The following is a 16,394-nucleotide window of genomic DNA, read 5'->3' on the forward strand; positions in this document are numbered from 1 at the left end:
AAATAAATTTCATATTTCACACTGTCATGTGTGTTTGTTGACATGTATTGCTTGTTACTTCTCCGTCTAAAAAGGATACCCCTTACATGCCTAATTTTGACATAAGAAACAACAAGCACTTGTTGCATAATCATAATGTTTTAATTTGATTTCAAAAGATATGCATGGTTATGGAACTTATGAGGAAAGCTTAATTTTGTTGCAACAATCAGATGTATTTTGGCCTGGCAGGGGACTTCTATCAAGATGAAAATAAAATCTAGATTGTTGGACTTTCCACAAAATTAAGAGTGATATATATCTTAGATGCAGTGTGAATTTCATGAATTGCTTAAATGTTACAGTATGAATTTTATAAACCAAATAGTGAGTAAGTTAGTGTATGGTACACAGCCTTTTACTTCTATGAAAAATAATTTGATGGTTTCACAAATTTTTACTTTTTAAGCCCTTAAGCACTTAATTGATTAATATAAACTTTGAATACAAACTCATATAAACACACATGTACATATTATGGTTATCAAGGTTAGACATCCAGGTACTACTAAACAATATTCAAATACAATTCAATCTCTACAGCTGAGTGAAAGAGATTTGCTTCTGGACGTTATGAGGCACGTATTGCAGTGCTATACCCAAAGCATCTCAAACATCACATTGTCAATACAAGATGCCATGAAAATACATCCTAAGGCTAATCCTAAATGTTTTGAATGGTTCTTTTCTATAGTTTCTTGATTGGTTGCCATATTAATGGCTGTGTACAATATTTATGTCTTTCTGAGAGATTGGTAGTGGTGTTGAGTGCCATAGCTATGGGCTTCAGCAGGCTGATTTCTGGTGCTTGTTAGTGGCTGGTAGTAGTGAAGTGCATCATGGGCAGGTGCATTCTCATCCACTGCTGCAGCAACACCTCTACGGGGTGGGGGAAGTGGGGGACGATCATCAAGAGGCACGTTGTTTCTTGGAGGCATAACATCATCATACAGATGATGCTGTGAGACAGATGGTGCTTGGAGATGTGGACGTGTGGCTTCACCCATTGCCTGAAACTGACCTTGCTCTGTTTGGTCATGACCACCTATTATTGTAACAGTGGTGTTTTTGTTGTCAAACACAATGCTGTGGTCTGGGACAGATGGAGGTTTCTTGTTTCTTCTCTTGAACCAGATTGTGAGAATGATGCCACCAATGAGTAGAGTGCCAGCAACTGCACCACAGACAGAGGCAATGAGAACAGGTAATTCGAAATTGAGAGCACCAGTGGTAGTTACAGATGAAGTGCTGGACAGAGGTGCCATGGTGAAAGTTGTGGGCATATTCTGTTGGACATTGGACACAAATAATGTGGCATATGTAGCACCAACAGGACTCATTGCAATACAGATGTACAGACCAGCATCTGCTGCAGTAAGGTCTGTTATGGTGATGGTACCGTTCACGTCCACAGTCACCCTCCCACCTGACTTGACAGTGGCATTCAGTCCAGAAGGGAGAATGACTGTAATGTCTGGTTTGGGGATTCCTGAAGCTTCACAGACCAAATATAGTGTCTCCCCTTGTATCAATGTGGTATCTCCACTCCTTTCAAACCTCACAATAGCTGCTTCTTCAGGCAGTGTGACTGATGCTACGCTTGTGACATCATAGCTTTGTGTACTACCAAGTGGTAAAGTAACTGGCATGACGGATGTACGGATGTCCACGTCAACAGACAGTGTGGCAAATTTTGAACCAGCTTGATTTGCTGCAATGCAGATGTACAGACCAGCATCTGCTGCAGTAAAGTTTGTTAAAGTGATAGTACCATTCACCTCCACAGTCACCCTCCCACCTGACTCAACAGTTGCATCCAATCCAGATGGGAGAATGACTGTGATGTCTGGTGTAGGGATTCCCAATGATTCACAGACCAAATGGAGTGTCTGTCCTTGTAACAATGTGGTATCCCCACTCATCTCAAACCTCACAATTGTTGGTTCTTCACAGATCAGATCTTCAGGATTGATATCGATAAGCCTTTGTCCATGGAAGTTGCTGGGTCCTTCACAGGTGGTTTGGTTTTCAAATGATTGAGACCCAGTCATTTTCTGCCTGAAGGGAACCATCCTACAGTCACACTGCCAGTGGTTGTTGTCAATGTTTACGGTAGTGATAGAGGATAGCTTGTCATATGCCACCAGGGGAAGTGTGGCAATCTGGTTGTTCTGTAGTTGAAGCTCTTGCAAGTTTCCCAGGCCAGTTAGCAAACCAGGGCTTATTGTATGCAGCTTGTTATTTTCAAGGCGTAAATGCCGTAGTCGTGGCAGGTTTGAAAATGCACCAGACTGAATAGCAGTTATTTGGTTTGAGTACAGATGGAGCTCTTGGAGTTGGGGTAGATTCGAGAATATACCAGACTCAATGTTACTTATTAGGTTGGAGTACAGGTACAACTTTTGGAGTCGGAGTAGGTTTGAAAATGAACCAGACTGAATGTCTGTTATCTGGTTTGATTTCAGCCACAAAGTTTGAAGCAAGGATAGATTAGCGAAAGCACCATGTGGGATGGAGCTTATCTCATTGTTGCTGAGAGCAAGATATCTAAGCTGCGGAAAATTATAAAAAATGTTAGATGGGATAACTTTCAAGTGACCACTCCAAAGTTGTAACTGCGTAAGACCATTCAGACAATCAAAAACATTGTGTTTTGCTTGTAGAATTGATGTCACATTGTTTCCACCCAATAACAAGCTGCGCAGTTGTGGGGTTGAGCAAAAGGTTCCTGCCTCAATAAAACTGATATCATTATTATACAGCAGTAGACTATATAGGGTACTAAGTCCCTCAAACATGTCAGCTCGTAGACTTGTCAACCGGTTGAGGTGAAGACCCAAGGTGGTTAAGCTATTTTGATAGTAAAATGCCCGGTCATTTATTGTAGAGATACGATTGCCTCCCAAATATAAAGTTCTCAACCTCCTGTACCTTGAGAAATCTGACTGACTTAAAGTTGTATATAGATTTTGACTTAAATTCAGGTCAGTAATGGATGATGGTAGGGTCTGTGGAATGCTGGTGAGGCCCTTTATGTTGCAATCACAGGATGAGGAGGAGGAACAGATGCAGGATGACGTTGTTGAACAGATGCAGTTTGATTCTGTTGCCTTGAGTTCTTTCACGATGACGAGAAGGCAAATCAGCTGTTGCAGCTTTCTACCCATGTTGTACAGCTACCTAATATAGAAACAACATGAACTGAAAGAGGCAAATCTGGATATGATAATAACAGACTATTAGAAAGTAATAAATGTGTGACTGGTTTCATCAAGTTGGAAAGTCACTGAATAACAATATTCTTTGTACACAACATGTGTTTGGACCCATGTTTTGGTGTCTGTCACCTTCCTCAAGGCACTTCTGGCTAGTTAAATGAAAACTCTCCCTTTTCAAGTTGAAATAGTGTAACTGAGCCAGATTTGAGGCGTCAAATATATTTAACTTTGTGAAAATTGCTGCATGTATCAGGCTTTCTTTGTTTTTACATATATTAATGTCTCTTTCTATGTCAGCAATGTGTGCCACATAAAAGTATGTGTACCACATGATTTCTAGACAAATGACATTTTGTAGAGAACTTAGGGGAAATACATTAAACAACTAGCCTTACCCTCTACTGAGTGAAGTACAATGTACATTTAATATATAGAATTCTGCATCATCACCTTTCATAAAATGTCTTATTTCATATCATAAAATATGGAGCTGCCAATTTTTCTACGCTCCTATAAGCTGAAGTCACTTTATTATGATTGCAGGCAACATTTGACATTACATAGTCACTAACTGTAAAAACTCAAATTGTTCGAAAATGGTTTTTGTCCGTTTTCTTTGTCCCATGATGCAGAATTATGAAGAAATGAAAATTCATGAGGCCATTATATTCAGCCTAACAGGCACTCAAAGTTTGGATATCCTTAAGTAAGGGTACATGTAAACTGAATGAATTACCGGGGTATTCAAACTCTATTGGTTTTCCAGTGAGAGCTGAGTATGAAAGACACTGACTATAATTACAGTGTTGTGCATGAGGCATAGAAGCTACAGACTCAAAGTGTTAGATGATGCTTTCAGACATGTTTTGCATTTACTGTTCATTTAGATCATGACTGTTGCTAGTTTTCAGTCAATAACATGAGTCAAAGTACAACGAACAGATTGATGTCTCATAGTTGTTAACAAGTGAATCTGGAAAAAATATAATTTGCACCATGCCTGATATGTCTATGATGAAGAATTATTGTACATTTTGATACATGTGAAAAGGCAGTAAAGCGTATACATGAGGATGAAGCATGACATTTTCTCATTTGCTATTAATACTAGTGCAATGTGGCTTCAATAAAACAAGATGCTACTCTTCTCGATGCATGTTGGGTTTTTATATGTCACACATGTACATGTAGAAGATGCATTTCTGTTCTACCCATAAAACTTCAGCCCAATATTTGTTGAGTTTGTTGAGCTCTATTTCCAACTTTTAAGTGTACATCATGTGCTTCATGTATAGTCTGCTGTCTACAGAATGACTTACCTGTGAACTATAGTATATTCCAGACGTGGTTGAGTATTTAAAACTTTCCTGCCAGATAGTTGCAGAAGGCTTTTACGTCTTGATGCTGTGGTGTTTGGAAGATATGTGCTCTGGGTTACTACGTGACAAAATGCACCTAGTCCTACTTGCGCATTGTACTTTATACCTTGTTTTTTGTCTTGTGTGATCAATGATTTACCAGATTCTTATCATGTTGTTTACATCGTTTTAAGTTTTGATGTACCCTTGATCATTACTTTCTGCAGGTTTAGAGGAAATAGCAAAATTTATGCTTTCAAAGCAATTTATTGTTTACATGTATTTTTAAAAATTCTATAAATGGATGTATTGCTGGGTCCGTACAAAGTTATTGTTCAGTTACCTATAACTGTACTGACTGCACATGTGGCTTATGCATTGTGGCTGGTGCCTTAGGAATGATCCAGTATGAACCTTGAACCTGTCTGCATGCCACTGCTGAGGTGTACTTTTACCTTCATCAATACAATGGACAGAACAGAGCAAAGGTCATTAATGTATGGTTTAAATGTTTGTACATACAATGTGTTTGTATAGGCTTATATTGGCTGTTCATCAAGATCAGTACCCCACCAATGGGAAAGTCTGTCAACTTTCGTTGTTTTTACATTTCAATGTTTTGACTGATCATGATGAGCTGGGAAAAGATCAATCAAGTGACATATCCCAGTACATGACATTTATTACTTTTCCTCAACAGCGCTTTCATCGTGTGTCTGATTGATCTTGAAATTCAAAAAGATTCAAGAAGTGTTACATAATCAAAAGTTTATTTCACAAGATATGCTTTGGGAGCTTTTACATGTAACTTATGAGGTGTCGTACTAAAATACTCTCAGCTCTTTATTCTTAATGAAATACTGTAACATTTTTTACATCCTCACAAAGTTATTTCCTGTAAGTAACAGCCCTTAAGTGTTTAATGATATGTAAATTTCATACACTTTCTTGACAGCTCCTACTGCTAAAAACACTCCAGTTACATGTATGTCTACATTTCGAGTCTAAAAACTCCCACACAATACAAAATGCCATAAAACTGCAATGTTTAATCTGAATGTATCTGCTGATTGTCTAACAATGCAACAGTTTAACATACTAATAAATATACTTACATACACATAGATATAGATTTCTGTATATACAAATTGTAGGCTTAAAAACTATATTAAAAATTCTTGTCAAAACCATACAGTAATATGGTACTTTTTGTATGCTTAGTTGATACTGGAATACATGTTTGTTAACCAGTTTTGGTTGCAACTTTGGTCCCCCCCCCCCAAAAAAAAAGTACAATATAGACTATAGGCTTAAATTTAAAATTGCACTTTAAGGATTTATATCATTTGATACATCTTGCCACTACTACATTATAAATGTACTATAACAGAATTAAATCTTACCTTTTCTCTGCAATCATTAAACTTGATATCACTAAAGACCCTGTTTCCAATTTGAAAAACAATGGATGAAGGATGTAGGATACCCCCTGGACAAGTGAACTAGCATTATATACTGGCAATGTAGATAATGCTTGTTAGATAGATATCCCAAATCACTAGGCACCTTTCTGTAAGGTCACTTTCCATTATCTGTCAATGGCACGGGCAAACTTATGTACATATACTTTTTGTCTTCAGTCTTTTTGTCTAGTACATATATTCAAAATTATGTTTGCATGAAGAAAATAACACTCGTAACTGCCAAAGAAGAATGTCATACAGTCAAAATCTCATTGGCATAAAATAGTCCAAACAAGTAGACACATGAAGGAAGGCAAACACATTTTTTTCTTTGGGGAGTCTTTCTGTTCATGTTAGCATCCCTTCCACAGAAGCTAATTTTCATCTTGTATTGTCGCCTTTTACGTGTATTAGCATATCATAGTGCGCTCTGTCACTTCAAGTGTATTAGCACACTCTGTCAATGCTGTGTTATTTCTTGGCATACATGTAGTTGGTTAAGGTTTAGGCTTTTGGACTTGAACCTGAGGTGCACTATCTTTTTTTCAATATGTTTTATTACCAAATATTTATACTCTCAAACATTTGTGATTGAAGTGTTGAGCAAGTTAGGTTTCTGCTTCTTGTCAGCCCCTAAAGAGTTCATATGTGTTATGATACAATTTTAAACAAGTTAATAACCATACACAAAAATAGAGCACCAACAAGGCTTTGGGTCATTACAACTTGAAAAGGATCAGAGGACTGAATGGAATCTTGTTGGAAGAGCTTTATTTTTGTGTACAATTATAAAGTTTAAAATTGTATCATAATGTTGATTACCGTCACAGATGAACTGATATATATGGTATTGAGCGGTCAGCGATATGGCGACGACAGCTTGAGATGGCAACAACTGTGTAAAATTGCATCACAGGAGCTGTGGTTTGGGAAGCTTGGTCCACTCTGACGAGCTCCAGCTGTCAGAAGAGGATGTGAAGTTTGTGGAGTTGTCTGCAAACGTTCTGTACTCTGTGAAACAGGCGATGTCCAGCAGGGGGACAAACTCATCTTCTCCATCAACTGGGGAGAACAATGAGAGGGGAAGAATTATATACAGGACTGGAAGAAACTTAGCCTAGTAACCAGACATAATATAGCTCCTGAGTCTCTTCTGTCCTCTCCACAAATATTTGTATTTTGTACAAGTATTTGCGGAGCAGACAGAAGAGACTCATGAGCTATAATATGGCTGGATACCAGGCTAGAAGAAACTTTGAGATGGTTACTGGGAAAGAATTTTCGAATCAAGCAATTTTACAAGTATCTATAGGAGGTAGGCATTGACTCGATATAGAATGAGTTGCCATTTTTTTCTGAACTGTTTTTGCAAGATCTCTTAGTATTGTGACAAACTGGGGCAATCATAGGTTCTATGTTCAACGTATGAATATCTGTTATCTCATTTAGTACACTGAAATAAAAGTTTATTATTTGTTTTAGTAACGCCATTTGATATTACTTTCTGACATGAAGCACTATTTCTTGATGATGTAAAATTTTCAAGTTACAACATGTTAGGTGACAAACTCAAGAAATGTCATCATATTTACAATAAAAAGAGAAAAATATGAGACTGCAGCTTAAGCAACGGAAAAAAGTTACAGTTACAGAAGTATGAAAATGTGAATCAAACGAACACACACTGCCAGAATGTACAGCAAAGAAACCAGTACTTACCGCTTGTAAACACAACTTTCAAGCTACATGGAGAAGCACAGATCAAGCAACATGCAGAAGGGAAGAAAATCTGTAGTAAGTGATCTGCTGCTGCAAAGGTCTACATCAGGTCTACACTACATCAGGTCTGCACTACAACAGGTCTACACTATATTAGGTATACACTATATTAGGTGTACACTACATTAGGCCTCCTTTCCACTAGACGGTGATCCTTGAGCAACTGTCCAGCAATCAAAATTGAATGTGGGCCTTTATTTCATAATATGATGTACAAGGTGACTTAAAAACAACAAAATTTATTTCATTGTATAATGTACAAGGTGACTTAAAAACAACAAAACATACAATTTTTTTTTTGTTATCTATTGAATGTAATGAACAAGCTGTCAAATTTTTAGTCACTCAACAGTCACAACCTGCCGTAAAAAGGAAGTGTTAGCAACTACAGTGACTGTTACACATGGCCATACTGATCAATGGACCAGTTGAAGTTGTACAATTTCAATTTTTTTAGTCATCTTGAATATTGCATGCACTAAGTTGAGTACATGATCAATGTCTTATTCTTGGCAGGTGTCAAAGCCATGTACATGAAGTACAATGTAGACAACCATGCATAATAATTGCCTTTAAAAGTTACATTATTTTTAAAAGAATACAGAGGACGTTTATTGTTTACTGTATTAAAATATAGTTGACGAGATTTAATAAAATATGTGAGAAGCAAAGTTAAAGTTACATTAAATGCCAGAGTCCAGCAAAATAGAAATAATACAATGTCATGTACTAAGCAACTGAAATATACAACTGAATAATTGATGGTTCATCTAACAGAAAGCTTGCATAAGGTGAATCTGTGTTTGGAATAAAGCATTCAATTTGTCAATACATGAGCCACTTACTTTCTGAGAGCAGCCCTACGTTTCCATTGATGAGGCTGGCGCGTTGGTCGGATTCGTAGGACGTGGACAAACCCTCGTCTTGCGATGGCGTGACGCTGCGTGATGTGGCGGGGTCTGGGGTGATGGGGACAGACTGTACGCTGAAGTCAGAGTGCCACGGACAGGCGCAGTGGCACCCCTGCCAACCTCTGTACACTAGGGAGTTCAGGAAGGCTTGCAGGGGGTTCAGGATGGCCTAGGGGGAGGGGGCAAATATGAAATTGTATGAATAAACCATGAATGTGAGGCAAAGCACTGAACATCTTTAAATACTCGTGGTGGTTTTATCTTCCCTTGCGGACCCCTGTACACTAGGGAGTTCAGGAAGGCTTGCAGGGGGTTCAGGATGGCCTGGAGGGGGGGTGTAGGGGGGACATGTTTAAGTACTGTACAAAAGTAAATCTTAAAATAGTGATTATAATTTCCCAGTGCAGTGAAACCCTCACTATACCGTGACTTTATGACACCATAAATATTGCATTTCCAATGTATTCTACAATATAACTGCACAACAGAATTGTTTCAACCAGAAACTTACATTGTAGAACCAAGGACGTATTTTCAACCTCCTTGGTAGAACACTGCAAAAACCTTATTTTCCCTTATACCTCAAAATACAGGTTGCAATTAGGATTCTATCCGATAGTCATTGTATGCTTGCTTGAGGAACCCACACTCACTAAATCACAAAAAGAGCCAACAACATTTTGGCCTCTAAATGATAGATACCAACTTAAGGATAAAACTCAGCGTCTTTATAATATTGTGCTTTTAACATTTGAAATACTGGGAAACATAAAGGATGAGTTTGTAAGGATTTTGGTTAAACCTACCATCATATACCATAGGATATGAACAACTGCCTGGTAAACAAAATTCTGTGCTGTCAAGTTGTCCCCAGCAAAGATCAGGACTCCATTCAGGACATTTGGTATCCAACTGAGGAGAAAATAAGAACAACATTTATGTTATACATGTGAATTAAGAGCAGCAATGTGTCATACATTGTTCAACATTGCAGTATATAGTTAACATAGAAATGGTATTTATTTACTCATTCACTCATTGTCTTTTTCATCTCAAGACAACTGAATTGCCCTTTCAACTTACAAAAGTCAATTTCCAAGAGGGCCCAGCATAGAGAACCATTCAACAAATTGTGTATTTCAACTACTAAAATATGTATCTTGAAATGAAATAACCCTTCCTCAAAGTATACAGTAACCATTTTACATTGACAGTCATTCAGGGACACATCATCAAAATAAAAGACTATTTCAACAAACTTGAAAAATTGAGCTAGTCAACTTACCAAGCAAAGAAGACCAGTACAACATTGAAGAACTTCAGCCTGACAGACTGAACGATGGCTCTCTCAATGTCTGTGTACTTCCCTCTTCTGCTCTTTAGAATGGACGGAACTACATACACAGGAGGAAACAAAACAAAGCTCTCAGAAATGTTTTATGACAGTTTATTTCTTCAATCTTATCATGAAAGTTCACATGAAAATGATCTTAATTTCTTATGAGGACCAGACTTTAAGCGTAACACAGAATTGCAAAAAAGCAGGGTACATTCGAGCTCACTGTCGACATTTAATAGTGACGAGGGGTGACATAGGTTATCTGACACTTTCGACACGTTGCTGCAGTCATGTGGCTCTAACCTCCCAGAAGCTGCAGTAGACGGGTCCATCCCATGAACAAGGCCGATGGGGCGGCCCAAAATTTTGGTAAGTCCCAATTCTTCTCTAAGTGTTTGTCACATAAAGTTTGGTCTTCATTCATTTCATCAAATGTTTAACTTACAAATTTTACATAGTATCACACAAATCTGAAAAATAAGCTTTGTTGTATAAAATGGAGAAAATCTTTTGATTACATTTTTCTCAAACAAGTGACAAAGAATAGGTACCGGAAGTACCAATGATTATAATTATAGCCTTACCTGATCTTGAAGATAATATGTACAGGATTGGGTTGAGGATCATAACCAGGACAATGGGGATGTAGGTGGACAGGTAGTAAGGGACCAAGTGTTCCTTCTTTTCTTCACATCTGTCAAAAGGAGATAAGACTCAGGTGGAAAAAAAATTGCTAGTGCTACAAAAATGTATCAAATCCATGTGCATGTATGTGTACTGTACTACACAGAACAGATGTACCACAAATTCAATTATTTTTACAGTGACCTAATTTTTCAAGATTTACAGTAAAAAGTAGAAAGGCAATGTTTGTGAAAACATTTAACAAATACACACAGCAAAAAAGGTTTCTAACTTTGGCAAGATTTTGAGACACTTTCTGTCTCTTCTTCAACCCATAAATGAGACCTCTAGTGTTCTTGACTGCCAACCAATATTTGGTTAAATGGCACTTGAAATAACAAAATACATTTTTTTTTAAAGAAAAAGCTTAACACTCTAAATGATGATTGTAAATACATTGTTTTACTTACTCCAAACCCGAAGGATAGAAGAGAAATGTCAGCCCCTCCCCGGTCAGAACAACTGCCATTCCCCAGCTGATGAGGTGATACACCCACAGTTTACTGTAAGAAAAGTATACAACATGATTCAACAAGAGTTCAAGAATTTCATATGTCTGTGATCTTCTTGTATGTATTGTTTATTTGTAGTTCATTGCTTATGCAAATAAGGGTTTGATTGACATTACTTGCATGTCCATTGCTTACTTCTGTGTCACTCTCAGTCTACTGTGAACATAACTGCCATATGGAAAATATATAAAATTTAATGCAAAGACTGACCAAAAATAATACTAGTAACTCCCCATGAATTAGTAGTCTCTTCCATTGAGCCCATGACCTGGAATGTCTGTCAGGGTTGATGAATGTCTAATTCTACCAACTCAGTCTGGACTCTACCCCCTGTCACCCTTGCAACACTGACATTTTGCCAAATTACAACCTGGTAGCACAGCATACATGTTATATAGCATATGGCAGATAGCATAATGATACAGAATAGCAACTGCCAAAACACAGACACACAAAAACATTGCCTCCATACAAGGAGTGTACATACATGTACCTCTCTAAACAGAGGTGACATTTGATTGGAATGATACCACATCGACAAACACAATAAAAAAATGAAGCCAACTGTTTACCCTGCTGACCTCCCAAAAGGACATTTACAGTGACCTGATATGCCCTTCACCATGTCAACAGAGTTCCTCATCAATGTTTGCTGTTAGTGCAGTAATATTTACCCATGGCACCAACGTGCCAGGCAACTCTTGACACTAATTGTTTTCACACAGGCTCTAAGCCTTGCTAACATACGGGAGCCAGGGTTTTCAATCTTTGATTGATCATGGAAAGCTTCAAAGCTCACAGTACTTTCATCATTTAGTATAAATTGGATTAAATATGCTACAAACATACAATATTATTAATCCATAATCATTCTCCAAATCAAATTTAGTTTGAGATTATACAAATGCCAACCAACCCTTGCGATTTGAAAAAATCTTTAACATTTGTAGGTAATTTTCACTTACCTAATATTATACTGACAGCATCTTTATATCAAAAGAAATAAAAAATAATTATAATAATTCACTTCAAAAGAAATAAAAACAAAATACTTAGGAATTTTTTATTACAAAACAAACAAAAGAAAAACCAATTCTTTACTACAAAAGAAATAAAAAATAATAATTAGATAAAACAATTTATTACCATGGTCTCATCTTCAAACAACCATGACTTAAGTCAAGATTCCTAGGCTAAGAGAATCATGATCTTATTTGCCAATTTTTGCATAAATTATCTGGTTTATTGATTATGATCATTTCAATTCATACACAAAACTTGATAGACAAAACCATGCATATTTCAAGAAGAAAGGGATTCTATTTTGTTAGACTCTTTGACCATACTGACTTTGTTGAAGATATTTCCAAGTTAGGAGCAATTGAAAAATGCCAAATGGGCAATATGTGTCACTGAGTAAATCAAAAACTTGGTGCACAAAAAAAAGGACTTTATTTTGTTAGACTGTTTAACAATAACAACTTTGTTGCAGAGATTCCCAACTTAGGGGAAATTGAAAAATGCCAAATGGGCAAAATGTGGTTGAATGAAGCAATAAACACTAACCTGAGTCCGTTGAACCCCTTCATGATTACAAACACATCCACCGCATAGCAGAACGTCCAGAAGTAAGTTGTGATGTAAAACAACTGGATCCAGCCCTGAGAGAGGGAGGGGGGTACACACACAATAAACAGTTTAGAATTATCTGTTTGAGTGGCCCCGGGCGACGGTAGGTCTATTTATCGCTATGCTCCCGACCTACAGTCGCGGACACCAACGTTGATCAAAATGAAAAAATCGCGGAATAAACGAGCCGCGGCACTACCGGTAATCTTCCAATCTCTGGGTGTCCCTCACTTCCTAACAGCCTTACCTAGCGAGCCGCGAGCAAGCAAACAATTGATTGATTGTAACATCTCTGTAAAACAAAGTCCTGTCTTATGTTGAAATTTTTTCTGCCAATGAGATCTACAAGCTCTAGTCTAAATTACAATTTCAGTAGTAATAGAATAACTTTATTGCGCAACAATTGTAACAGTTACAATGTATGGCAATGTGAACAACTATATACTAATACAAATAACTAACAACTAATGTAATATAATATAACAGTATAAACAATCTAGTGAGTATCATAAAGCATTATCTCGTTTTTGCAATGAGTTGTAAATAAATTGGCCAACGTAGGCAGATATATGAACAGGACATGATAATATGCCCAGTATTATTATCTCATCATTGCATAATCTCTAAGGATCAGCCGATGTCTGCAGGTGAACGTGCCACATTCACCATGATAGGGTAGATTTTAAAGCAAAAAATACAGTCAACTCTCTGGCAATTTGGGATTCTCTACCTTCTGCATGGCAATCAACAGATAAAGTGGAATCTTGTTGACAGTGTGACAGTAGCTTAAGAAACAAGCCTTATGCTCCAGCAAAGCAACTGTTACAATATATATTTAATGCAGTTTTGGTTTATCAGTGCATTGAAAATCTTGCACCACTTACCCCTACAAATGCACAGAAAAGTGTGGCTGGAGAAGCACTATCACTTAAAAGATTCCCACCAGCTAACCACACCATGGAGCGAAAAAAAATACCTGAAAAAGGAAAGACAAGAAATAAGGGACAAGTTACAAACCTTTTTGCCTGTAAGTATCTTTAAAGTTAATCTCCTTGATCAGTGTTGACAAAGTCACATAGATGTACTACTTTTAAACACAGTTGAAAAGAACATGAATATTTTCCTGATTTATCAAATTAGGGCACACGAGACTTTCCATACCAACAGCAATGTAACAGAAGAGTTCTACAAAATGTACACTCATATGCTGTAAAATTCATTGTCATTTTTGTGGTTAATTAATTTCTTGGATAAAGGGATAAAGGGAAAAGGTTTTCCTTGCATTTCAAGTTGGCAGTTACATCAATTCTCAGTAAAAATATAGTAGAAAATTGCTATGGAAACACACATTTGTGGTGTCATGGTAGAGAGGTCACAGCCAAAAAAATGTAAAATAAAATCAACACAAACATTACAAGATTTGATAAAAATTACATTATTTAGGAATACTCACCTAGACAAGCTAAGAGGTCCGCCACGATTAACCACATGACGATTCTCTTCTGTGAAGTGAACGGATCCCGGCTTCGTCTCATCAGTCTCATGGACTCTGCAGCAGTTACTCTCTTCGGCAGAAGCTGCACTATAGTCCCTACAATGCTGAACACCGAGCTTGCCAGGCAGACTACATTGTAACGCGGGTTCTGGTAGTTTATGACCCACCCGCTCAGGTGATCGTCTCCTACACAGCAGAAGCTTACCAGCTCTGGTGACGCCATGTTGTTTTTCTAGAGTTTGGCTGAAACAGGGATTTTTTAAACCTCCTCGCAAGGCACACCCACGGAGCTTTGTTATAAGTGGTTGCCTGGGATAGTCTATATGAATCCAACAAACACAATCCCTGGTGACGTGTGGCTACTTTCAACACATTTGTTGCCATGCACCGAGAAATTGTTTTTTCATTATCTCTGCTTCCTTATTGGATAGGTGCATCTGAGTAACACAACCAGTTTGATGATCATGGGTCCATCTGAAAAACAAAAGTGACAGCAGGGCTCAAAATACTGGGTGCATGTGCACCCAGGTGCACCCAAAATTAGAGCTGGGCACCCAATTATTTTCTGTCGGTGCACAGGGTGCACCCAAATATTTCCTTGGGTTTATGTATGTAAAGATATCAAAGTATACTAGTATACATCATATTCTTGACACTTTTCAGGGCACCCAATTTGGTGCACCTAATCCCAAAAATGAATTTCGAGCCCTGGTGACAATCTTTTTAATTAGTCTGCTGGAGCTTGGTCATCTAGATTCCATTCCGTGAATCGGTTTGCCTGAGTTCAATCCCAGGGTCAGCTCAGCTCAGACATATTGTAAGGGATTGCATTCGTCTTTCAAAAGGGACGTAAAATGGAGGTCCTGTATTCAAGAAGGTGCCTCATGTAAACAGACTCATTACTGAGATTGGGTACCTACTGTCTGCAATAATGTCACCAAGGGAAATTAGTACTTTTAGGTCTCTACTGAATTATTTACATATTCACACTCACTTTCACTCCATTTCCATGAACACTTTCACTTTCGCCTCATTTGCATGACCACTTTCACTCTCACATCATGCTCCACTGACAAAGCTAGTATTATTTGACTCATAACCAATCTCTTATAAAAGGTGACATGAAATTTTGACCATATGTCATTATGTGCCTTATCTTTATCAGGATACAGTTTTCAGAGAATCCATTCACTTGCCCCTTGGACAAACTATGGTGCGTGGTGTCTTGTTGTTTCTTGTGTGGACACAAGAAACAAGACACCATAGTTTCCACACCTGCAAGCTATACAAAAAGATTTAACAGCGGTTTGAATAAGCTCAAAAAAGGGAGGGCCTGTCACGCAAATCCTAATTGGATCAAGGACATTATATAAAAGATTGGATCAACTTGTTTAGTTGGTTCAACCTCCTTGGTTGGTTAACCAAGTTTTTACTTCTTTGGTTTGATTCTTTAGAATTCAATTACCTATCCCCAATGCATTCCTAGCTAAATATTTGAGAATTCGATTCATAAATGTTTTTATCTCTCGGTTCACTGATGATATCAGGAAACAAACAAACACAAACACCGGTGACACATGCCAAGAGCGTACAGTAAACCAATGAGTAAACATCTAACCGAAGAAGATGTAGGAAGCCAGGACAAGCCTGTCAAACTTTCGCTCAAATAAATCCACAAAGTTCGAATTTTACAGCACATACCGACCTGTAGTGCCCTCGTTGCCTTCTCTCTGTTTTCTTTTGTAAAAGGATAACAAGTACACGAGCTAAACAATCAAACTTATCGATCAGAAAAGCTGTTAAAACAGATCGCTCTCTTGATGGCCGGCTGCGTCTGTCTTGTTTTCCAAGTCATATGATGACTTAACCTTTAACCTCCAATTCGGAACAGTACACTATTGTATTGGTAATACATTTCTTTAGGATTTTGTACACGTACATAACTTCATTGTACACGTATTCTTATT

The 16,394-nt window shown here is 37.6% G+C and overlaps 2 protein-coding genes across 5 annotated transcripts; both read right to left on the reverse strand.

The window, feature by feature from the left end:
• Nucleotides 1–209: 209 nt before the first annotated feature.
• On the reverse strand, nt 210–5,112 carry LOC118408290 (leucine-rich repeat-containing protein 15-like). Its single transcript, XM_035808976.1, has 2 exons — nt 4,577–5,112; nt 210–3,219 (listed from the first exon to the last, which is right to left on the reverse strand). Exon 2 carries the CDS (start codon nt 3,204–3,206, stop codon nt 774–776), a length of 2,433 nt encoding a protein of 810 aa, XP_035664869.1. The 5' UTR covers nt 3,207–3,219; nt 4,577–5,112; the 3' UTR covers nt 210–773.
• A 167-nt stretch (nt 5,113–5,279) lies between these two features.
• Nucleotides 5,280–16,299, reverse strand: LOC118408297 (G-protein coupled receptor 143-like). 4 transcript variants are annotated; one of them, XM_035808989.1, is made up of 12 exons: nt 16,133–16,298; nt 14,386–14,901; nt 13,817–13,908; nt 12,870–12,964; nt 12,269–12,289; nt 11,202–11,294; nt 10,692–10,801; nt 10,054–10,162; nt 9,575–9,680; nt 8,703–8,937; nt 7,798–7,820; nt 6,973–7,140 (listed from the first exon to the last, which is right to left on the reverse strand). In XM_035808989.1, the coding sequence occupies exons 2-11, from the start codon at nt 14,648–14,650 to the stop codon at nt 7,816–7,818; spliced, it is 1,131 nt and encodes a 376-aa protein (XP_035664882.1). In that variant the 5' UTR covers nt 14,651–14,901; nt 16,133–16,298; the 3' UTR covers nt 6,973–7,140; nt 7,798–7,815. The 4 variants fall into 4 exon arrangements, with proteins under 4 accessions (XP_035664879.1, XP_035664880.1, XP_035664881.1 ...); XM_035808986.1 differs by lacking the exon at nt 7,798–7,820 and having other exon boundaries at nt 5,280–7,140; nt 16,133–16,299; XM_035808987.1 differs by lacking the exon at nt 7,798–7,820 and having other exon boundaries at nt 5,280–7,140; nt 16,129–16,287.
• Nucleotides 16,300–16,394: the final 95 nt, after the last annotated feature.

This window comes from Branchiostoma floridae, unplaced genomic scaffold (genome assembly GCF_000003815.2).
Source record: "Branchiostoma floridae strain S238N-H82 unplaced genomic scaffold, Bfl_VNyyK Sc7u5tJ_1566, whole genome shotgun sequence".
NCBI classification, from domain to species: Eukaryota; Metazoa; Chordata; class Leptocardii; order Amphioxiformes; family Branchiostomatidae; genus Branchiostoma; species Branchiostoma floridae.